This window comes from Erpetoichthys calabaricus, chromosome 5 (assembly GCF_900747795.2).
Source record: "Erpetoichthys calabaricus chromosome 5, fErpCal1.3, whole genome shotgun sequence".
In the NCBI taxonomy this organism is placed as follows: domain Eukaryota; kingdom Metazoa; phylum Chordata; class Cladistia; order Polypteriformes; family Polypteridae; genus Erpetoichthys; species Erpetoichthys calabaricus.
In genome coordinates, this window is record NC_041398.2 from 63,890,074 (window position 1) to 63,916,739 (window position 26,666).

Below are 26,666 nucleotides of genomic sequence, written 5' to 3' on the forward strand. Positions count from 1 at the left end.
TTTATACAGTAGGTTAAGAAAGGATCCGGATCAGCTCCTGCTGTTAGTCTCTTGAGACACGACTCATCCTCTTCGTATGAATGGGGGTTCGCTGTCCTCATACTTCTTCATACAGCACTGGCTGCCTTATTTCCTTTGCTGGGTCCATGTCAGACCATCTGACCTGCTGTGCTGTTCACTGCATCACTTTTTAAGCTTGTGCTGTTTAAGGGTCATAATCCACTTGATTTTACAGAAATACAGAAGCTACGAAATATAAAACACACACAAGTGACGCGAGTTAACAAGACTGCATACAAGGAGCTGGTACCTGATACTCTATGAGGCTGGTAGCAAAATGTTATACAGTACAGTGCTCTATTTTTCTTAGCAAATAAAGTAAATACACATTAACATCAAATAATAAAGAGTACATACATACTGCATATCTGTTTATCATATCTTTTAAATATACTCTGTACTCTTATACAACTGGCAGTGCAATCAGCTCTATATAGAACGCACATGGCGTGGGAAGATACATATGCCTGCTACAGGTAAGTCTTTCTGACTGTAGTGCACCTTCACTGTCATGTACAGTGGAACCTCTAGATACGAGTTTAATTCGTTCCAGCACTGAGCTTGTATAGCGAATTTCTTGTATCTAGAACAAACTTCCCCATTGAAAATAATGGAAATCCAGTTAATCCGTTCCGCACGCCAAATATAATAAAGTATCTATCTATCTATCTATCTATTAACATAAAAATCAATTTTCCTAACAAATAACACTGATAAATTATATATACTGTAGTCTACCTTTAATAAATAACACTGGTAAATAATATAACTGATTATTAAAAGAATCAAAACAGGTGTCCAAAGTGCAGTAAAGCATTCAATAAATCTGTAAATAAATAATCCTTAAAACAGTTGTGAAGTGGAGGTTTAAAATACACAAGAATAACAATCCTTTAACACGAGGTTAAAACGTCAAAAGGATGCAGTCTTTAAAAAACAGATGACAATCCCCGGTGCTTCTTCTCTGTTAGCGTCTCACCTGCGGGCTCTGCAACATGCGAGACACTCTTAATGCAGCTGACCTTCTCTACACCATCCTGCTTCAGCTGTTTGGCTCGCCTGTTCAGCTACACGTGAGCCTGCACTCACTCGCTCGCTCGCTCTCCCGCACCGCCTGCCTGCCTGCGCTCTCGCTCCTCTCTTTTCTTTTACTTCTTCTCCCCCTTAACCGGCTCGCGCTTCTCTATATATGCGGGGAGGACATGGCAGCTGCAGCCCATCAGCCACAGGAACAATCATGGATGTGGGCAGTTTCCCACCTGTGCACTTAAGTGAGAAACGCAGACACCGCAGATCGCGGCTCGCAACTGCTACCACGCCCCCTCGCTAAGCCGCGAGCTATACCCACAGCCTGGCTCGTGGCTCGTTACACGAGCCAATGCTCGCATTTAGATCTGAATTTTTCGCTCATACTTTCCTCGTATTTTGAATTTCTCGTATACAGAGGTGATCGTATCTCGAGGTTCCACTGTATATTTAATTCCATTCAGAAACAGTTTGGGATAACAATACTAATTCAAAAACATAGTGACATGCTTGTTGTGAAGCCAAGTAGACAACTGTTTAACTTTTCTAAATAATAAAAACATGACTGCATAGTTAAGTTTTAGTAAGGTACAATGTGCACTCTGTTTTGCTATTAAGCCTTGTTAAATGGTGTATTTGATTATGTAGCACTCCATATTAAGCAATGCCATGTTATTGTTCATATATTAAAGGTGTGATCTTCTTATACCTTTATCACAGAAGCAGAAAATGTGGCAATGTAATCTATACACCAGGGTTTGATTCCCACCGTTTCAATAGTCACTGGAAACACATTTATCTAAGAGGGAAGGTGTCTCCCTAAGCAAATTACTGAGCTGAGGTAAAAACAACTCACAATATCAATCAATCTTTTAAATTATTCGTCTTCAAGAAAGGTACCCCAATATGTAGGGCATAAGCTCAAATTGATTAGGTCCCTGCCTTTTGTACAGATTATCTATTCTGCTACACATTGGATCCACGGGTGGACAAAATTCCAAATGCATACAGTAGTCTGCAGCTTTATATATATGGGGTGGAGGGATGCCTGCATCTTTTTATAGCAATGTTTTTTTGTTTGTTGTACATAATTGCATAAAATTCTTCAACCACAATCACAGTCAAAATCATGGAAGAGGATATTTTTAAAAACATGATTTTTAAAGGATTTTGTCAAAATGATCTTTTACTAATCTGCACAAAAATATATTATCAAAAGTGAACTGAAATACTGCATTTATACTACATTTTTAATTTTATTTTCAGGCACAATTTAGAGCCCAGTAACTAGCTTCTCTGTCAAAAGGATCAGTGTGACCTTCAGGGTTATTCTGAAATGCAGTATATCCTTTACAGTGTTATATACACCTTTAGTTAACAACAACCAGTGACCTATGTATACTGCTGTAGTAAATTTTGTCACACTTGGACCATTATGTAGGTCCTCACGTTAGTAAAAAATTAGGTTTAGGCTTGAAAAAGAGTGTTCACACTCAACAGTCTTTGGGCTAATAATGAAGTGCATTTTTACAACCTCCAGTATAAAAGAAGGTCTTATTTTCTATTAGGAGCCATATCAGTTAATAATGAGAATCTTATTTTTTATATTTCTCTCATGCCCTTTCTGTGACTTAATAAGGCAAGTAATGGAGTTTGTAACTGAGCATGCGCTCTGACATAGAAAGATTAATGTCCAAAACCTACCTAACACTAAAATGCTGAAAATCTGTGACAGCAACATTGTTGGAACATTCAAGCCATCACATATGATCAACAAGCTGGTGAATATTTCAGGCTATTTCTGAGCAGTAGCAAGCTCTGTCAATTGAAAAGTAGTCGTGCAGGACCCGAAGAGATTCTTAAACCAGAATACACATCTGCGTACAATCTGTTACAAACTTTGTAGTGAATAGTGGCAAAATCCTGCTCTCAAAGGCTATATCCACAGGGCTTCTTCATAAAACAGCCATCACAAATTTCTCCAGTCCGTGTGTTTTAAACTGCTGCCGGGATTTCAGGGAGACAGTAAAAGTAACTGAACAAAAGACTTGACGCAGAATGAAAATAAAAAGCTAAAATTTCTACTCTGTAGGACAAGGTAAATGAAACTTAATAATTCCTTTGTGTGTTGTAATGAGCACTGTGACAATGGAGACAGACAGACACACAGACCAACACACATACATAGACCGCTGTGGCTACCAAGCTTCAAACGTTTGAGAAGTGCCTGTGTCTGGTAGGATATTTTTCTGTCATTTTAAATATTGCATCACTATATGACAATAACCGCAGCAAAAAAAGAGTTTAGAGAAGCATTATAGTCTATGCGTGTACAACATGTTAAAATACTGTGGCTATTTTGTTATGGCATTTTTGCATTTCCAATTAGAAAGTAATGTTAAACTTCTTAAGTTATGTGTTTTAGACGTTCTGTAAAAAGGTATATGTTGTGCAGACCCATCTGTGCATCTACAGTTGTTAGGCAGATTTGTTGATTCGGGTGTTTTGAGTACTGAAATCTGCATTTCCTATGGCTCTTTGTTATCACCTCTCTTAACTGCAGTCCTTTTAACAGAGTGTGAAACATTAATTACTTCGAAGTGCATATTTTGCTATTCATATTTTCATGAATATAGCTGTCAATTCTATCAAGCTTACACTGAGTCCTACACTACTGTTGCAACACTGAACAACAGAGAGCACAAACAGCACTTGTGACAACTTGTTCATGCTTACCATTCTTCCATTGATGCTGTTGAATGCCAATGAATAATCTGATAACCTTTCTGTATTATATTTTAAAATCAGGTTATTCTCTCTGCACATGTGACACAGTTTATATAATAGGGTTAGTTTATTTTTTTTTAGGAGACTTTGACTGTTCAAGGTTCACCATAAACTGAAGCCTGCAGTTTTTCAGACCAGGCTAACGGGAGCACCTCTGATCTTTGCAGTTCAAAATCACCATCCCTACTTTAAGCGCTGCCTTCATACGGCTTTGGATTGGTTTATCTATCTATCTATAATTGTGGTCAGTGAGCCATCTAATTGTTCCCACCCAGTTTTAAGCAAAAATTCACTCATGGATGTCTCCAGACATATATATTACTATCGTCTGGCTTTAGCGGGACTAGTTGCAATGAGAAGTCAAGCAAAATGACACCTTTTATTGGCTAACTGAACAGATTACAACATGCAAGCTGTCAAGGCAGCTCAGGCCACTTCTTCATGCTGGGGCATTACAAAACCCTACTACGCGGGACTAGATGAAAAGAGTTACTTATGTCATCAATGTACACTTAATTCCAAGTTGCACATTTCATGAAATGACACAGCAAAGCACCCATTCAACATTTCCTACATCTGGCAGGCTGACTAGTGTAGTAAACAGTGTAATGTTACTGTGCTTTGACACCTTTTCAAGGAGTTATCTGTTATTTGCTTTGGAATTATTCTGGTACTGGTACTGAGGTCCAAAAGCCGGTATAGACACAGAAGTGAAAATTTTATTACCATCCAATACTATTTTCTACACCAACATATCTTAAAGGCAGCCTTAGTCACACATCTCCAAATTTTATTAAAATGTTCTACTAATATGATTTAATTTAGTAATCAGTCCAAATGGAATGCACTCATGGTTGTAGAGATACAAGATATTCTGGTAAAAAGTAGTGAAAGGAATGGTGCAACTTAAACATAAATAACATCTACACAAGACCACTGCAGGTAGGGAAACTTACTTAGATAATGCCTTTTAATCTGGGAATGTTTGATCAGTTTTGTGCACAACATTTATCACATACTGATGATGATGATAATGCCATCTGGTACAAAATGGGCACAGATGATATGAATAGTATTGCGATTAGAACAGTATGTACAGTGCAAGGACAAAAAACCATGTAATGGTTTGCTATGCTAATTCTTTCACCCGTAACATGAACTACTTTTGAGTTCTAAAAAATACATCATTAGTAGTATTTGCAATACCCCATGGCTATTATTCAGATCTATGATTTTGCTTTCCAAAGGTTCATTAACACTAGAAAACAGTAACATTTTGACTTTCTTCAATTTCCACTCCGCAACTGGGTTCAACATGGGAACTCTGACGTTGTTTTGATTGTTCATGGTCTTCTTCATCAAAATATTTAATTAAGTTTGGTTATTTACACTGTATCATCTTCTTCCCCCGATAGGTAAGTCATGGATCTTCATATTAAGAAACGTTTGTGCATAACCGTGAAAGCCTCAAAAAAAAGTTACATTTTCTACCCTTTATACCTGCTCTAATTGTGCAAATACTAAAAAAAACTTTGATTACAGTACTGACTGCTTTAAAAACAGTGTTTAAAAGTACAGGACCCTCCTAAATACTAAACATAGTTTTATTTCAGTGCAACTTTCCAGAGTATAAAAGCACATTAATTAATTAAGTATAATTCAATGACTATCACACATGACAATACTCTTACTACTACAACTACTCATACTTCTAAAAGAGCTGTTGTAGTCTAAGGGGGTAGATTACACCATTTATCAAAATGGAATGCCCACTGAATAAACAGTCTCCTTTGCAGTCTACTGGCATTGTGGTTATTTTTAACTGTTTTCAACATTAAAGCAAATTACCTGTTCTTTTAGTGCATACAGTAGATTTCAATTCAAGTTTTCTAAAGACAGACTCAAAAGGTGTACACAAAGTTATAAATAAAGAATCAATCCATCCATTACCCAAATTTGACCAAACTAACTTTAAATCCAAAAGGGAGTTGTACTGGCTGAAACTGTGGCAATTGCATAGGTATCTATATGTCTATTTATCTACTAAAATATAGATTAACAAACTAATAGACATTCATATATTTTTCATCAATTTCAACCAGATGTGCAATCTAGCCATGCATTTCCTAAACCTGCTTAGCCCAGTGTAGGGTTGTTGGAAGCAGGACCTAGGAAATAATTATTTTGGTAAATAGGTATGCTTCAGAGCTGTACTAAGATTATTACTCACTTTTCCAACTGTTAACAAACTCTAATTATGAATACTGGTATCAATGAACAACAACTAAACAACAACAGAAATGAGTAAAAACAAGTTCTTTGAATTAGAAACAGCTTTGAATTAACATGTTAGACAAAATGTTAACTATCACTTAGACTGGAGTACTTAAGTAAAGAGGCCCTAAAAGGTCATTTTATACAAGCACCGATGTACCACTATGTGTGTTAGAACCAGGATTTCCAGCTTTATGTCTTCCAAATGTAAGTGGACATTTGCCCATAATGTACTTCTGTTTTTTCACATGCCTTGCTTTAGAACAATAAGTTCTAAGAAGATTTAAATAATGGATATACAGGCACACATGGAAGGAAGACAGACAGACATACAGACATACTGACTTACTTTATCTCTGTCTGGAGATGATACTATTCAGTAAATGCAGTGCATTCTCCATGATTGACAGAAGCCTTCTCAGTGCCCGTCGCTCTGCCACAGATGTCAAACATTCATCTCATGTCAAAATACATCCATCTCCTTATGATGACTGACTACCAACAAATAATTCAGATACTCAAACACAGAAAAATAGATGTCAGCTATAATGTATGCTTTAATGATTTTTTTACCCCAGGTTCATGCAGGATTAAAGAGAAAGAGTTTGAAAGACAAATTCAATCTATATCACAAAATATTTTTATGTTAAGAAAATGGCATTCCAGGACAGTGGGCCATGTTATCATTGAAAATCACAGTTATTAAATGGCATGCTGATTGTGCCCATTAGTTTGCAATAAAATTAATATTTTCATTAAAAATACAAAATGCTATAGGCAGTTTGCTTAGTGACCAAGATATAGAAATAAAAACCAAGAGGTTGCATTTCAGTCCACACCACTGACTTGTAACATGAACCTCAGCTATTGGACCATGTAAACACTGAGTGCTTCTGATTTTTAAGGAGGTTGGGATAAAAGTGTCAACTAAATACACAAACATAAAAGCAATCATCATAGCATGCATAACAAAATGTATCTGTCATTACGTGTAGGTCTGTATATTTACATCTAAATCCATATACTAGCTACTGTATCTGTATTAGAGATGAACTAGGTTGGCAATATGAACTTTAAACCTCAAGGATACCTGTCCTGTTTGATTACTTAGAATATATTACTATGTGACCCTGAGCAGGTCACGTAACCTATTGGTAGTGAAATTAAAAAAAAGAAAAAGATTTTATATATATATATATATATATATATATATATATATATATATATATATATATATATATATATAAAAACACAAACAGGCACACATGCAGTATAGATAAATAAATAACAGTATATAGCATATATACAATTATAATTACCCCTACTGCCCACCTGAACCACTTCCTCAGATTAAAGGGGTCTGGGATTGACTGACTGATTTGACAGTTGTATTTCATCTCCATCTTCTCTTAGATAAAAACATGAGTTAAATAAATTATAAAAATATATAAATGAATATTTAAAAAAAAAAAAAAAAAGAATACATAATTTCTTTGGCAGATATCTTTACTTGTAAACTTGATAAAACCTTGCATTTAGGTACAATAATTGATCTAGCAGTGTGCAAGAGAAACTTGTTTGTGTTTGAAATTATACCCACTCTTTTAACAAAGGTAAAATCTTGCTTTGGGCTGTTCATGCTGCAACATTTAGGAACTACAGTAATTAAGGAAAAAAAAGGACATGAACCATATAACATTACTGTGTTTCACTCAGTAATTTTCATTGAGGAAAGGTTTATGGTGAAACATATAAGTTTATATATTCGACTCAGGATCCTGTTATGGAATGTTAGTTTTATATTGGTTTTTAACCTTTAAACTATTTTAAGTGAAAATTTTCCAAGAGCACATTTGCTTCTGAGTTTTGAAGAGTATCATCTTAACATTTTTTTAGTTCACAACAAGAAGCAAGGTAAAAGATAACAACACAAATTCTTCAAAACAAAAACTAAATATTATTAGTGATAGCCTATATATTTATATATATTAAAAAAGGTTGCATCAAAGTGAAATTTAAACAGTTTGGTTAAAGATGCTGAAGGATGCCTAAAGCAAATATGGTATAAGTAAGCTTTCAATTTGTTTAATGCTCATAAAGGTGCCCAAAAGTGAAATATTTTATGATGATCATTATACTACATATATTTTTAAGCAGTAGCATACATAAAAAAAGCTCTTTCACTTATTTTTTTGTCTATTTCTGAATTTTACTGTGGTTCTGAATGTATTTTTTCCCCAATTGGCATCAGCTTTAAAGGTACTGCATGAACATATATAGTACACAAAGTATTTGTGTGTGTTATTTGTAAATACTCCAATACTAAACTTGAAGTCTAATGGTACCAGATACCAAAAAATAAAACCACACATGAATATAAATAGTTCAGATTGAGAGAGGAATGCACAAACAGGGAGCCATGACATTGCCAATGTAATAAGTGCAGATTCTCCATGTCAGTGTGCGTCTTTCCTCATGACATCCCAGACACTTGCACGTTAATCTTGAGTCACCAGAAAATCTATGTGTTTATGATGACTCCCAGTAATCGGTTGACATCCTGTCCAGTGTTTGTTCCTGCCGTGAGTCCTGCTGGATAACCTCTGGGTCCTCATGACTCTGAACTGGAGTAGGCCAGAATAATACATACTATACACACACTAGCAATAAAGAAATGGATGTTGGGTAAGCTGCTGGCTACCGTGAACAATGTGTCCTGGCACAGCTGTCAGTCTGTAGAACACTTTTATCTCAAGGCTAATAATTGTACAACAGCGCTGCGAGAAGCCCCATCGGAGTTTTTCTTCTTTTACAAGCCGACTTTCGACTTTACAAAATGTCCTTTGAATAGACACAACCCATTTTAATAGTAAGATATTTATTTAAATCTTTAATCGTAAGTGTCTTCTATGTAGTTATGTTGTTGCTACCGTATCGGTGGAACTACTTTTTCGGGAATAATGCACACAACCCATATCCACTCACATTTGATGTGCACACATTGCTTAGCTTGAAATCGTTGGTAAATCTTCAACCCAGGTACAGAATGTAATTAAAACAAAGTTGCGTACAGATGTTTACTTGAAGATCGATTGCGGCACGGCAAATCACACGCAAGCTCCTATGGAGGCCTTTTGCCTGCTTCAAAAGGCGACGAATAAGCACGTCAATTGTCAGATGAAACTTGCTTACCAAAAACAAACTCAGAGGCATCGATGGTTTGTAAGTCTTTCACGGGGAGGGGTCGGGGCGAAAGGGAGGAGGGGAATTACCAGAAGTAATTGCGCATTCACCTCTGGTGACGTGTAAAATTACCGTGTAAAATGAAAGAGAGAAAACGTAATGTATAAATGCGTCCTGTTTACCACATAATTGAGCAGGGATGTCGCTTACTGTGTCCAGCATTTTTAAACAGATTAAAACAAAAAAGAGAGGCATGTCAAAAATACAAGCGCGCATTACTAGTCCAGTCTAACTGACAACCGCGAGCGCCACGGGCCGCTCCGGCACTTGTGTGTGTGCATTGTTTGGGAGAAGCGGTAGACAGCAGCCGACGCGTATCTGCTTTGTTTTCTCGCTCTGGTTTTTGTCATCCAAATGAAACGAGGACTTTTCTGTCGCCGAATCCGATGCTCAAGCACAGAACGTACGCGGATTTTGTCCTCTAAACACTGTCCACAGAGATAGGACTCGCGATAAGATATGAATATTCCGAATCCACATTCAGCCTTTACGCAGAGTGATACGAACCCAGAGGCGGCGAACCGTCAAGTTCCCAAGGATCATACGGGCTCGGAGACAGGCAAGTCTCGTGTGCGAGTATCATCGCGCCTCACGAATCATACACAGCCCCCCGCGATCGTTAAGAATATCGCCTGTTCTATGCGGGGCGGGGAGGGAGGCCACAACTGGGACACTGTAACAAAAATACAAATAACTTTCTACTTGCCCTCCTCATACAACAGCAGCAGCAGCAGAAGCAAGGGACCCGATTACAACATCAAACAGAAAGGAAAAGTGAAAAGGCTTACCTAATGGCAGGCCTTTGTTCAGCAGATGAGAGCTCCCCATCTAGGTGCCCTATTCCGTTTTGTCAGCCCCCCTGGAAAACTGTGCAGTTCACCAAGTCATGAAAAAAAAAATCCTTGGCATATGGCGGCAACTTCAATTTTTTTCTCCCTTAAGTAACGCGCACGAACACACATACATTCTGTCCCTCCCTCTCCCAAGACAAGCCGCACACACACAAACTGTGTAACTGTAACAGGCAGAGAGAGAGAGAGAGCGCGAGCGAGCCGGGGTGGAGCTTGGGCCACACAAAATTGATCTTTTGTTTGCTAGCAAAAAAAGCTTTTGGTCAAAAATGAGAGTGAGAGAGAAAGGAAGGGGAGGGAGAAGGAAAAACAAAGATTACCCACAAGCGAGAGCTTTTAAACAGTAGATGAAAGCATATCTGCATAAATCATATCAAATTCACAATCCTGATATACTTCACTTATTATATTCTAAATATAGAATGCACATCCGTTTGGCAACATTTATTCGGCATTACAGCATACATGCATATAACAAAAGAAAGCATTAAACAATTTCTAGTTGTAGGCTATATGTCTTTCGGATACCATACAAACTGTAAAATTTAAACTGTTTCAGTGCTGTAGTTGTCCATGCCCACAGCAGACCACAATGATTTGTATGCATTTCATAGGACACATGCTTCACTATTTCAGCTAATTTTATCAATGTCAGGCCTTTTGTCCATTTTCTACTAAATGTCATTGTGAAATCTGAATTTTATTTGGCTACAGATTTATTTCTTATGATTCAACAAAAATTAAAATACTTTGACACACATAGTAGAATTATACATTTATCTATACAAATTAAAACTGCTGAGCATGGTAAAAACCACAATGCAACTACTTATTCCACTTTTAGAAGTATGGGGCGTCAAGCTAGGCCTGGTTCCTGTTACTTGAAGGTCTTGGGGACTAATTATGAAACTGTACAGCTTTTCTCTGTGATTATGGGAATTCACACCCATACAAAGGTTATCCTCACCCCGGTGTAATTACAAACATCAGATTTTACCATTCATTCCTCTTTTAATAAATACTGTAAATAAAAAAAAAAACAATATAGCCCACATGTTCTCTTTGCCAATTTCTTTAATTCCAGAATATCTTACTTTGAGCACCCATGCAATGCTTCCCTTTACACGACTAATCATATTTGCTCACTGTACTGAATGGATGTGACATACTATTAGCACATGCTGCATTGTTTCTAGAACATTGTAAAATTCATTTCTTACTCACTTGCTCCCATGATGTATAATGCTGAGGTCAACACAGCATGCATAGATCTCATCTGTGCCAATCAAACTTCCTCTTTCATATTTCTACATAAGACTACCATCCCTTTATTGCACGTATGCAAAACTCTGGCCACTTTTTAATCTTGGCCATACCATACTGTAAGCTTTGTTTCCCAATGCTGACTGATATATTCACCTTTGGCCTTTTAAGCACCTTACTTGCAAAATCTTAAACAGTTTTATTACCTAATATCACTATACAGTTAGGCATCCAGCAAACCTGGACCTATATACAAATACATATCAGACTTGAGGATTTTTGTTGTTTGCATCATGTATGAAATCCGTGCCCTATTAACAATTCAATGAGACGAGGGAGGCATCAGGGTCATTAATTACTTTCAACTTTGTCATGTAAATGATAAGTCTGAACTCAAAGCATTATTACTCTCCTCCCTGTTTTCATTATTTTAATTAGTTTTGTTTAGTGCAATAATATTTTTTATGGATACTGGAGTAAACAGGTGCACATCAGCGGAGATGAAGCATAATCTACTGCATTTAGCAGTTTGTGCTAATGACTATGTTTAATGGCTAATGAAAATTTTGACCTGTAAAATTAAAGAATATATGCCAATATCAATAAAGGTTGTAGAAACAGTGGTTGCGTATGACATAAAAGGAAAATATAAAAAAAACATGAGGATATAAAAAAATAAAAAGAGCAATTAGCCCAGCATATATTTGCTGTAGGGAATAATGCAAATGTCCCTCACTTATATTTGATGTAATCAATATATTCTTAACAATACTTTGATGTTGCAGCTTCTAACGAAAAGAACAGTTGAGATTTGGCCATCAGTGTTGTTCAGGATTCTGGTGTTAATAGGTTTTACAAGTTCACTAGCATGGCAAAATTAACCGATTTCTTCTTATTTTGCAGCTCCTGTTGAACCATATGCAATCTCAATATCACAGACTTCATTTTTGAAACAAAAGTTGAATTCTATTAGTATTTTAAAAATTACAACATTTTGAAACCTTGGACGTCGTTATGGCTGAATCTCTTTAAAATACGCAGTTACTCCATACAGGGAAGGATGACTGTTTTCAGGGTGGAGAGACAGATGACCTTTAAACATGTCAGGCAAGATTTGCAGGATAGTGTATATCACTCCCAGTTTTGATCTTCATAGTCAAATCCTAAGTGGCATCCTTCAGACACACTTTCTCTCCTATGGCTCAAAGAGATGGTCTTTCACAAATGGAACAAACTTTGTCAAAGTTAGGGAGTAATCACTATCACACTGCAAAACCACCTGTACCTCTTGTCTGGCCAGATTACATGAGTTTAAGTTCACCAATTGAAATCTCAGACCAGTGTGATTTGAACTAGGCATGGTGCAAATCTCTGTAAACTCTTCACAGAGGCAGTAGCCAAAAATGTGGTAACACAAAAATATGCTGAATGTAGGTGCTTCTGTAGACTTTAGATATGGATAATTACATCAAATACTTATCTTTCAAATGGTATAAAAACAGATCATTATTGCAGCACCCGTTTTATACAGAACACGGCCATGGAAACCAAAATATATAATTCTAATGTAATTAACACCATAGATGGGTGAATAATGAGAGGAATCAAAATATTAAATAAATAAACAAAAAAATCTAACTTCTCTGGTTCTAACTATATAGGCTGTTGACACCATCTCTGAGGAGGGTGGGCTTAGCCACTTGCTTGCCAGAGCAGCATTAATCACGCCCTTCCATCCCCCAGTCTGTCAATATATATGTTTTGTGTACTCTGTCCCATCTTTCCCTCAGCTTTAAACTCACTGAGCCTGTAGGATCGAGGTGGCTTTAGCCCTCATCCTGAGTTCACTTCCCAGCTAAGCCCCAGAATCACTGCTGCTGCCAGGGTCAGCCTTTCTTTGCTTACATGGTCCCCTCTCCTTTTATTAGTTCTTGGCATTCCTCCAACTCCTTTAGTTATCTTAAAAGGTAAAGCCCCTGGAGCAGTCCGCCTGCTGCCAGACCTCTTAAAGGAGCAACTTGGTCCTTGTTATAATAATAAATTAATAATGCAGTTTGAGCAGCCAGAACACCTCAATGACTCTGAATGAGGAGATGGCTTTTAGTTCATTTGGTGAGAACTTCAGTAACAATGTCTTAAGAGGAACTCTAAGGTAAGACCAGCAAAGGCCAACTGTGGTCACAAGCACAGTTGGCATGTTGTCTTTCATGTATTCTGATGTGTGTCCCTCATACACTTTCCAAAGACATACTGTTTAGGTTAAATGACCATTCTGAATTGGCCCATTGTGATAATGCTAAGACTGGACTGAGCAGGTCCAGTAAATAAACGTTTATTTTTTTAAAGACTAGTCTGATACATCACAATTTAACATCCTGATATTGATGATTTTATGATATCTAAAGTCACACTTGGCCAAGGGAAGTTATGCTTACTTTGGCCTCCTTTGTTTCCTAAACTGCATAACTGAAAAATGTATTAGTACTGAATAAGCAGATATAACTTTATTAAATCACTATCTGTTTTTACTTTGTTGGTAGGTTTGAAAATGACTTAACCATGAGCACAACATATGCAGTGGATTTTAGGACTGAGCAAATGAAAACAGCATCAGCACATTTCTGAGATTCTGCAGCCTTGCCTCATATGGTATTTGGGTGATTTGTGGTTTACTGCTGTATTATTATTCTGTGCACAAGCTGTCAAAACATCCTCCCAGCACTATAGATTAGTAATAGTGTGTATATATTTTATATATATATATATATATATATATATATATATATATATATATATATATATATATATATATATAATATACACAATATTCAGCATTATAGTGTCTTTTTGAAGCCAATCTCTATGGTTTAAAAATATTAAAAATATTCTTACAGTTACATAGTAGTTAATTTTCTGAAGAACAGTAGCCTATCTAAAACAAAATTTCTTTAGAGCCTTGGGCATTCTTGCTATTCAGATTCTAGCTCAGCTCTAATTGGCAGGGTTTCATAACATATCCACATAAAGGTCATATTAGGCATTGTGACATGGACAGTACTTTACACCAGCCCAATCCTAAAAATGCAGAGGTACTTTGAAGTGTATCATGGATATTCAAATTTGTGTGCCACTTTCAGTTTCATGGTCTGTCTTGCAGGGGGCCATGGGTATGCAAATTGAGCTGGCACAGTCTGTTTGCCTATTTGTTTAAACATAAATCATGTGCAAAACACAGCAAAGTCACTAAATGAGAAGTAAACAATTTATTTATTATTTATTAAAGTGGAGGTAAACTACTTATGCAGATGTGTATAATGGGTATGCAAATTTGTATGCCACAATGTGATCTTGGGTATGCAAATTTGTCTGGCACGATTTGTTTGTCTGTTTCCTTAAACATTGAGCCCACGCACACACGAACAAAATCAGTAAACAAAAGATTTGTTTCCAAGTTTGCTTCTTCATGATGTATTATTTCAGAAGGCTTTCACTTTTATCTGATCTATGAAAAAACAAACACAGATTACATAATCACTTCCCTGTCAGACAGGTTGGTTTCAAGTAATATTATGAAAAACAATCACTATCATACCTTTATTTAATTTTTTGAAGGCCATGTCAAGTGCTTCTGTTAATTAAAATTATAAAAATCAACTGACTCAAAATCCTCTGATAGAAAGACGATGCACATTTTAATTATTTTACCATTTTAAATTACAATTTCACACTCCCAATTTACTTTGCTATGTAAATTTTTACAATGGTGATAGTTTTACTGATAACTACAGCATTTGTGAAACAGGCTTTCGATGACACAAAGGTTTAATGATTAAAAAACTAAAAAAATAAGAATGTTAAAGACTAGGGCATAAAAGAATAACAACACTTCACATATACTGTTTTATATGAATGGAAAGTAGTACATTGTATAAGAAAGCTCTCCATTAAGCTACTCTAAATTATAACATTTAATACATTAATAAAACAACAGACAAACATTTCAGTTTTCTGGCATGATTTGACCTAGTACTAGTATCACTGAGTTTATGAATTTCTTTAATAATAAATCTGAAAATATAAGACTACGGCTGAGCTGTCAATTTCTAGTACCACTGGATTATAACCCATGACTCTTTGTACTTCCCACTTTAGTCAATTTAAATTAATGACAGGGTAGAAAATGTTATTACTGATTTCTAGAAGGAAGCCTACATCCTATCCTTTAGTCTCTTTTCAAATACTATTTTGATGAAAGACTTGTTTGTCATACTTGGGTCAACTACACTGAATATAACTAACATTTTTATTGAACAGCAAATCTCTATATACCTGAGAATAGCCATCAACTTTTAGACCTTTGCATAAAAAAAAAACTTTGTCTTCTTATGAATTATAGACTGATGTCAAAATTACCAGTTCTTTCTAAAGATTTAGAGAAAATTGTAATTATCAATTTGAAACTTATCTTAAAAATGCAACCTTTATTAAACATTTCAATCTGGCACAGAAGTGATATTAAATGTTACTGATACTCTCCTACCATCTGTTGCAGGAACACTGATATCAGAGTTGTTTTTGATTTAAGGACAGATTTTGACTATTCTGTGACACAGAAGTTTATTTGGAATGTCAGATACAATTCGTAGTTTACCTTGTACTTATCCAATCAATATGCTTATATCTCATAACAGTACCTCCTCCCTTCTGTCTGGGTTGAGATATGATGTTCCTTGAAGCTCAAAGCTAGGACACTATGTTTTTATTCTTATGCTGTACAAACTCAAATAAATGCTGTTAGTTAACTGCCTTAGTTAGAAGGAAACGTGGATAAGTGAAAATTTCATGTCCTTAAATTAAAATAAAAAAGTTTATTTTAAAATAACATTGTTAGGCTTCCTCCTTGAATTTCCTTCTCCAAGCAGCAGAACCCTTGTTTCGGTTCATATCTCAACTCTATCTTCAAATTGCCAATAGTAGTACTTCTGGGTATACTCTACAAATTGCTTTCAGGACTACTGCAGAAATCTCCAGAGATTGCACTACTGCTGTTCCCTCTAGAATTTTGCCTCAAAATAAATGAATCATGGGTTGATCCTGGCCACCAAGCCATGACTTTTATTAGTCTCACCTTGGCATTGCAGATGACTTGTATGTTAATGAAATGTAACTGCATACGGTTAACAAAAGCAGCTTCATTTTTCCCTTTTTGCATTACGAGTGCAGTCAATTGCCCCGATTACACTAGGAAAACTGGACATTGTAGCAAATTGTCTTTTTTTATGTTGGTTTGGCCTGTATACCCACACCACACAGAAACTGAAAGTATTTCCTCATGAGTCAGCTTATGAATTTCAGCAGAGATGGTTGTCAGAAAGCCAACCATTGTTAAAACATGTATATTAACAGATATAGCCCAATTTTGGGCAGTCTGTATTTCTAATGCCGGATCTAACTTGGCATATATCTCACAGGGAATGGCTCTTGGATGCCTAATCTGGCTCATAAACTAGTCATCATTATAAGCAAAAAAACTCTTGCCAGGGCCTAAAAACTCATTCCCTTTCTATATGACCATTTGCATATTCTTCAATTAGTGCCAAACAAGCCATGTTGTGTTAAACCATTGGACTATGAACAGGGTGCGTTAATCATAGCTTTCTGTACCAATGGAGTGAATCATACCTGTGTTTTTGCTTAATGCAATTATTGACAGAAAATGATTGCATTGATTTTTAATCCAGAGAAGTGACAACAGGTAGCCAACATAAACTTAGGAAAACCCAAGTAAATTCTTCAGTGCAGCACTGGTACTTTTAAAAGGCATGTAACACAGAGTGTATACAGTACTTCACTTTCATCACTTTTGAGGTTTAAAATGTATATCACAGCAATACACATTATGATAACAGCTCGGTGATATGCATCATTAAGAGTATGAGTCATCATGTAGCTTGTTTGGCTGCATCACCTTACTTATCAATGGTGTTTTCATTTCCCTCTTTCTCCGAAATGTTGCTTACGAATGGGTCAGACTTGCCGTAAATATATGCACATTCTCCCATCAAGTTTTCTTTTATAAATCCTGACATCTGTCTAGAAAGTGGTATGCACACATTTTGGCCATCTTTTTGTGCACATGCAATTTTTATAAATCTGACACCTGGACACCATATTTCCATTAAAAGAACAGGCATCCCTCATGTTACCAGCATTATTATGGCTTGTAAGTTAACCATATATATGAGTTTCCATGATGCCCTATAGCATACCAGGGAAACATACTATTCTCCCTATGGTATCCTACATGATTATGGGGCCTAACTCCCCTTAACATCACAATTCCACTGGCACGGCTGTTGACAATGCCAGTGGTCTCTCTTTGCCATAATATCTTAAGGCCTGAATCACTTCCTGAATAATTATAAACAGTTTACAACCCCAGTCATGTCTAGGTCTCTCTTACAACATATAAAATTTTTTCAGGAATAAACTCAACTACACAGTATTTAACAATAGAACTCCCAAATTTGGAATAATGAGTTTTTAGTGCTTGTCATTGTCTCTTTCTTTGTAAGGTGATCTTAATTAGCAATTGATGGCAGTGCCATCTATGTGAAGTTATCCCTATTGATCTTAAAACTGGACCTTAAAATGGACATGTCATTGCTAATGACAGACCCACAATTAGACTTTCATTGTTTATTCAAAAAATGATCAATTATTTGTCTATACGGTAGAAAGGGCAGTTTGGCATTTTGTTATTTTTGTTCTGCCTTGTTTAACATACTCCTGCTTTTCTATTTATGTATTAATATTAAAATACTTTCAGAAGATAATAAAAAAAATCTATGTATACATGACATGGCTTTTTATGTTGTAGGGTATTTTGTGTTATATTTAAATTATACTTGCAGGTGTGCATAGCGTTCTAGGGTGACTAGGCACTCCAACAGTTCAGTGGATGCAGAGGGTCGGCTGTGGAAAAGCGAGCAGGGCTCAAAGGGTTTTCATGGATGCTGAGGGATAACAGTGAAGATACAGGCCAGTAATAGGGTGGACCATGCTTGCCAGAGGGCATCCTCTGCAGCTGAGAAGACCTCAAAAGGTGTGCTGCAAAGGCAGCTGAGGCACTGAAACTCATGATTGGTTTTACAGGAGACAGATCCTGACTGTGTTTTAAACTATGGATTTTAATTGCTTTTTGGGATTATTAATTTATTAAACTTTTAATCTCCACGTGCACCCTATTTGAATTGATTATTTATTTATTTGAAGATGAATTGCACCACACATTTGTTTCTTTTAATAATAGCACTGAGCACTTGTTACACAAACCTTTGCTGGTTTGAGTCCTCACTGAACTGGTTCCACGACTATTGATTGCCCAGGGTTCAGAGGATGTCAGCTGCGGCCAACATAGGCCTCACACTATTGGTAAGAATTTTCTTTTAAAATTTAATTTTAGTTTTGTTTATACATGCTGAGGTGTCTTTTATATTTTTTCATGTTGTTTATACATATATAAACAAGCATAGCCCTATCAGCTACAACATTAAAATTGCCTGCTTAATATTGTGTAGGTCTATCTTGTGCTACCAAAACAGCTCTGACCTGTTGATGCATTAACACCACAAGACCTCTGAAGGTGTCCTATGGTATCTGGCACCAAGACTTTAGCAGCAGATCCTTTATGTTCTGTAAGTTGCGAGGTTGGGCCTCCATGGATCAAACTTTTTTCCAGCATATCCCACAGATGCTTGATCCGATTGAGAATTGAGGAATATGGAGGCTAGGTCAACACCTTGAACTCTTTGTTCCTCAAACCATTCCTGAACAATCTTTGCAGTGTGGCAGGGAACATTATGCTGCTGAAGGAGGCCACTGCCACCAGGGAATACAGTTGCCATGTACAGTAGATAGTGTGGTGCATGTCAAAGTTTCATCCAAATGAATGCCAGGGTCCATAGTATTCCAAAAGAACATTGCCCAAAACATTACACTGCATCTGCTGCCTTGTCTTCTTCCCACAGTGCATCCTGCTGCCATCTCTTCCCCAAGTAAATGATGCACATGCACCCAGCTATCCACATGATCTGAAAGAAAACGTGATTCATTAGATTAGGCCACAGTCAAGTGCCCATTGTAGGCACTTTTGGCAATGGACAGGAGTCAGAATGGTCACTCTGACTGGGCTGTGGCTATGCAGCAAGCTGCATTGCACTATGTATTGACATATCTCTCTCTCTCTCTCTCTCATGAACAGCATTACGTTTTCCAATAATTTGTGCTATAGTAGCTCTTCTACGGGATCAGACCAAATAGGCTACCCTTCACTTCCTGTGCACATAAATGCGCCCTGGGCAACCAGAACAATGTTACAGAGTCACTGGTATCCTTTGATTGAAAACTTTTGGATGTTGCTAACCACTGCATACTGGAAACGCCCCACAAATACTGTGCTGTTTTGGAGATGCTCTGACCCAATCATCTAGCCATTACAATCTGGCCCTTGTCAAAGTTGCTCAAATCCTTACACTTGCCTATTTTCATGTTTCCAACTGTTCACCTACAGGGACTTAAAGTACACTTGCTGCCTAATATATCCTACCCGTAGATAGGTGCAATTGTAACAAGATAATCAATGTTATTCACTTTGCCTGTCAGTGGTTTTAATGTTGTGGCTGATTGGTGTACAGTATACATATGTACAAGATACTATTAAAGATAAAGACAAACTGAATTTTGCAAAATGAGCAGCAAAACAGTCGTTTATTTGGATATTTGTACATGTGTAGAATTATTTATCAAATAGTAATTTAGTGCATCTGACACAAACAATATGTACATCATCTTTCAGAAGTGCGTTTGGTTGGATTGCGTAGAGGTCAGTATCAGGATGGGAAGTGAAATTACTCTGATGCTTCATAAGTAATGATTTCATCAGTATGTTTTGCATAAAACTCAGTAACACATTTACCACAACAATTCACACACTTCAATAAACTTAAATACTGAAAGCATTTCCCTGACACGAGTGAAATTTGGCTGCTCTTAATCAGTTGTATAATAAGAGTGTCTGTGTATATTCACTTCCATTGTTTCTTATAATGCTAAGCAGCTGTTTATAGATGGGACTCACTTTTACTTCACCCATTCATAATGTTAGCATTAAAAGCTTTACAATACAGTCTGGTATTGTCTAAAGCCACACCTATATACAGAAAGTATTTTTAATTTATTGATTGCTGGATTAGAATAACAATAATACTTATTGCTTATATTTTGGGGAGTGTTGAGGGTTCACACAAAAGGGCTGTTATACAATTTGCTGGCAGTAAACCTCCACAAAACATCATTTTAACTTGCTCCATAATTCTTTAGGCTAGTGATTTGGTTTTATATTACTAGGCAGCTCATTCTGGAATTTTACTAAAAAGCACAAAGCTACTGTATACTGAAACTTCACCCTTTCTTAAATTAAACAGCAGTTTAACATTTACCACTTTTGTGTCCCTGCATTCACTATATAATAAGACTGCAAGTGTACCACACCACAACCTATAAAACATTTTGAAGCCAATTATGTACCCTATGGTGGACTTTTCAACCTAGCCAAACAGAGTAATCTACTGACCAGACCTGCACTTTCAGTTTCAGTCAACAGGACTCTATCACTTTTACAATTAGCCCATAAAAACAACCTTGGCAATTTACCACACAAGCTTGAAAAAAATGAACAGCCACAACGTCATGGTCTTGCATGCCTCAAAGGAATGTGCAGGGAAAAAAAAATTCATGTTTGATTCTTCAGTGAGGCAACCCCTATAAACATGAGCCAAAAAGACATTTTTCTTATTTTGTTGCACTTCAGCATAGTCTTTTGTTTATGCAAACAACAAAGCCCTTACACTAATGCCACATTATCTGGAAAATCTCAAAAGCAAAACAATTAAAACACATGCTCCAGCCCTACCAGAACCCCCTTGAATCAAAAACCTTGATACGGTTCAGTTAACACGATGAATATTAACAAATCATGCATGGATAGAAAGGTCACAACAATTACAAATCAAGCAAAACATTAATTTGCAACAAACTTAATTTGCATTAGAAATAAAGGAATTAAAAGGTCCTGAAAAGGAAACTGGCAATGCTCTTCAACTTAAGGAAAATATCAAATGAGCAAGTTTCAAATGAAGATTCTGGAGCCAGCTTCAGTTTAAGGGAGGCTTGTGCTTGTAAACATTTCAACACATAATGCATACTAAATCTGCATTAGCTTCTTATTTTTACTTCAGTGTATCACTACACAAACACAAAGTGTATAGTTATTCAGCTAAGAACAGTAGGAAGATTCATTTTGGTGAATAAATTTAAAGATACAGTCATATGAAAAAGTTTATCATTGGCTGAGCTTTCAAAGTAGCAACTTCCTTTTAATATATGACCTGCCTTATGGAAGCAGTAGTATTTCAGCAGTGACAATAAGTTTATTGGATTAACAGAAAATATGCATCATAACAAAATTAGACAGGGGCATAAATTTGGGCAATTTAACAGAGATATTACATCAATACTTAGCTGAGCCTCCTTTTGCAAATATAACAGCCTCTAGACGCCTCCTATAGCCTTTGAGGAGTGTCTGGATTCTGGATGGAGGTATTTTTGACCATTCTTCTATACAAAATTTCTCTAGTTCATTTAAATTTGATGGCTGCCGAGCATGGACAGCCTTATTCAAATCATCCCATATATTTTTGATGATATTCAAGTCAGGGGACTTTGACGGCCATTCCAGAACATTGTACTTCTCCCTCTGCATGAATGCCTTTGTAGATTTCGAACTGTGTTTTGGGTCATTGTTTTGTTGGAATATTCATCCTCTGAGTAAATTCAACTTTGCAACTGATGCTTGAACATTATCCTGAAGAATTTGTTGATATTGGGTTAAAATTCATCTGAGTGCAGAAAGGGCTTCTTTCTCATCACCCTGCAATACAGATGTTCTTTGTGCAAATTGCGCTGAATTGTAGAATGATGTACAGATGCACCATCTGCAGCAAGATGTTCTTGCAGGTCTTTGGAGGTGATCTGTGGGTTGTCTGTAACCATTCTCACAATCCTGCGCATATGCCACTCCTGTATTTTTCTTGGCCTGCCAGACCTGGGTTTAACAGCAACTGTGCCTGTGGCCTTCCATTTCCAGATTACATTCCTTACAGTTGAAACTGACAGTTTAAACTTTTGAGATAGCTTTTTGTAGCCTTCCCCTAAACTATGATACTGAACAATCTTTGTTTTCAGATCTTTTGAGAATTGCTTTGAGGATCCAATACTGTCACTCTTCAGAGGAGAGTCAAAGGGAAGCATAACTTGCAATTGACCACCTTAAATACCTTTTCTCATGATTGGACACACCTGTCTATGAAGTTAAAGGCTTAACGAGCTAATCCAACCAATTTGGTGTTGCAAGTAATCAGTGTTGAGCAGTTACATGCATTCAAATCAGCAAAATTACAAGGGGACCCGAATTTTTGCACAGCCAGTTTTTCACATTTGATTTAATTTCATACAACTAAATACTGCTTCACTAAAAATCTTTGTTTGGAAAACACCCCAGTACTCAGATGTTCCTAGGAAATGAAAGACATACCACTGTTATCTTTTTTGTTGAAACTAAATTATTATGCAGGCTGAGAGGGGTTCTCAAACTTTTTCATATGACTGTATGTAAAAAAATAGACAATAAATCATAAAAAAACATGGTACATGCATTTATCCTTTTTTTTTTGCAATACTGTCTTTGAAAGGGTGGTACAGTTGTTGTGAAGTTCTCCAGCTTCTCTATACCTTGATTACTATGGTTCTTCTCCTAACAGGGTGTATGTTAAGTTAAATTTTAATTCTAAATTTGCAGAATTTGAGCCTATGATAATATAGGTAGCTAGCTAGACAGAGAGATTGACAAGACAGTCACATATACATAATTTATTTATTCCAAGGGAAATATGCAGTGTTTAAGTAGTTTACACATATTAAAACAGGTCAGATAAAACACAAAAACACACTAAACTTTCAACAGTAAAATAAATGACAAAAACAAATATGTTCATAACATGTTTAAATTAGTATATTAAGATGGCAGAAAAAATAGTCTAGACAGAGGATATGTTGTAATGTACGATTATACCTGGTAAAACAGACTCCTTACACCACTCCCAGGAACACTTGTGGTTCAGTTAGCCTTGTACTGAAGGTACATTGATCTGATTCATAGTGCAACTTTGCTCACGACAGTCAGCAGATTATCCAACATCATATTTCCTGCTACTACCTCCACATAATATTTAAATACTGAATTTTAGTAATTAAAATATATAAAGTCACATATATCAGATTCTGTAAATTACAAAAGCATACTGGAGAAATTAACTTTTTTAGAAATATGTTTACTTCAAGTCTATCTTAACTAACAGTAGATAGTGCCATTACCACTCACATTACGCATTGCAAAATGATAGAAAACAAACAAAAGCTGAATGTTAAAATAACATATGAAGCTGAAATTGCAGTTGTTCGGTGATGGAGAGGTGGGATAGTGGGATGCATAAATTCAGAAGCGGAAACCAGGAGGTTGGGGTGAGGGACAAGAGTTATTTAAGCAGCCCCTTAGTTATGCACTAGTGCTTTTTGTTGGTTGGTCTTTCTTGTATTTTATTGTTTCTTCTTCTTGTGTTTTTGAAATCTTTTTTATTAAGTCTTATTTCTTTTATTGTTGATTAGTGACCAAAGAGTGAAATGTTTCTAAAGGTGACTATCCATGCTGGTGGTGCAGTGGTAGCACTGCTGCCTCACAGTAAGGAGATATGTTTACAGAACCTTCCAAAGGAGAATATCTCAAACTTGAAAGGCCTCTTAGGCCTTAGTCCCCTCCACTACAGCTGCCTTTTCGTAGCTAAATCCATTTAATGGCACAATGTAAATCATTTGATAATATTTAACCATTCTATTGCTTGTGATACTAACATATTATGTTACATATTTTTATTTTGAAGAAAACAAGGCATATAATCTTGTGATTCTGTGTAAATACAATATTCTTAATTATACAATAATGATATTTAGCCGGACGGGCTTTATTCTAAATTCAAAGTATGATTCTTAGTTTTCTGTTGTATATGACATGTGATATGTCTTGATCTTGTCCAAAATATAATAGTAAATGGCACTGGACCTGAAAGTCAACCATGTCAGCATCAAAGGATTTAGTTTGTACCTGTGATATTATATTTTAGTATTTCCACTTACAACCACAGTAGAATAATAAAACCATGCAAAATATACTGCACACAAAATTGACATGCAGTTTTATCATGCTCCAGACCAATGCCGATTCTATTCACTTTTTATTGGAATTCATGGAGCAACATAGGTGAAATTCAGGAAAGCCAGAGGCAATTCACCATCATACTATGAAATGGGGAGGACCATGTATAAAAAGTATTGTAATTTCTATATGGTGTGACCAAAATGTATGTAAATACCCTTAAATTAAATTCTGCAATGTGCGCTTTAATCAGGTCAGAATCATTTGATTTGTAATTTTAAACTGTTGAGCAGAGGGGTAAATCAAGGATAAATGTGTCTTTGTCCCAAACATTATGGAGGGCACTGTATCTGTTACTTTTTTGGAATATTGAAATTACTGTGGCTACCAACCAAATAGTAGCAGTGGGAATATAACAAATCTGCAGCATTACCCACAGACAGATTAATTTATTTATTCAAATTTTTTGACACTTAGAAAACTTTAACATGATACAACTGTGCTACAAAAATACATTTTTGAGTCCGTAGACAACACTAAATGTAAGGGAAATTTGTAGAGAGGGGGAGTATGCACCGATACAGCGTGTTGCTGCACCCACCACATGATGAACCACCTCAGGATCCCAAATTAGGAGGAGAGTGCAGCTGTGCAATGGGTGAAACCTCAGCCCTGAAGTTCATAAACTTAATAAAAAGTTCTGAAAAAATTAGAATAGTAGTTAAGAAAAAAAGTTAAACAGGAAAGATAATTATTACCAATATCACACTATTGTGTTTATTACAATACACAATGCTAATTATGCAGTGGTTAATGCTACTGCCTCGCACCTTCAGTACAAGGCAGGTCATTTATCTGTATGATTTTAGATGTTCATCTCATAGGCTTTCTCAAATTACTCAGATTTGTTCCAGAACCTGAGAGATTTGCATATTAGGTTCACTGGTTCCGTAAGTGCTTGTGGGTGTTTAAGCTTGTGCTGTGTGACGGACTAATTTCTTGTCCATGACTGACTCACATTTTGCACCTAGTACTATTACAATAGGTTATAACTTGCCCCAACTCTGTAATGAAAAAGAAAAAAAAAAACAGGCTAAAAAAAAGGATGGATTTAAATGTCCACCAAAAAAGAAAAATAGTGTGTTAAAAGAGTCCCTAACATAAATCAGGACTAAGCTTCATCCTCCAAGTGGTAGCATGATAGGTTTTGAGAATGCAGATTCATTTTTCTGCAACAGCACTGTTGTCAGCACTACCTTTATCAGCAGAAAAAGATTACTTGTTAAAAACTGCTGACAGGCCACCCTCTGCAGACAGCAAACACCACTAGCTAACAATGGATTTCTTACATATCATCTTCCACAATTTGAAACAAATGTGGCAAAAAGATCACCATGGTTATTAGTAGCACACACTATAAAACAAAAACCTTGTAAGGGCATAACTAAATTGAATGATTTGCTTAAAATACATGGTCTGTGGATTTGTTTGTCCTTAACAATTTTTTATTAATTAGTGAGTTTCAGTCACTGTGTTCAAGTGTATTGGGCTTGTGTTTAAGACTGTGTTGTACTTATGGGAATGAGGAAGGCGTTGCCCACAAGTGAAGAGAAATACATTCACATGTGCTTTTATATGTTATATACAGTCATATGAAAAAGTTTGGTAACCCTCTCAGCCTGCATAATAATTTACTCTACTTTCAACAAAAAAGATAACAGTGGTATGTCTTTCATGTCCTAGGAACATCTGAATACTGTAGTGAAGCAGTATTTAGTTGTATGAAATTAAATCAAATGTGAAAAACTGGCTGTGCAAAAATTTGGGTCCCCTTG

The 26,666-nt window shown here is 36.3% G+C and overlaps 1 protein-coding gene across 4 annotated transcripts in view; it reads right to left on the bottom strand.

Moving 5' to 3' along the window:
- LOC114651704 (C-terminal binding protein 1) overlaps window positions 1–26,666 on the bottom strand; it is a 396,852-nt gene that overhangs the window by 111,210 nt on the left and 258,976 nt on the right. Inside the window, exon 1 of one of the 4 annotated variants that reach the window (XM_028801587.2) lies at window positions 10,179–10,410. The exons of 2 other annotated variants lie outside the window; for them this stretch is intronic. In XM_028801587.2, the coding sequence (XP_028657420.1) occupies window positions 10,179–10,218 (40 nt within the window). In that variant the 5' untranslated portion in view covers window positions 10,219–10,410. Of the gene's footprint in view, window positions 1–10,178; window positions 10,413–26,666 lie in introns of those variants that run through there. One more of the 4 variants, XM_051928630.1, reaches the window with a different exon arrangement.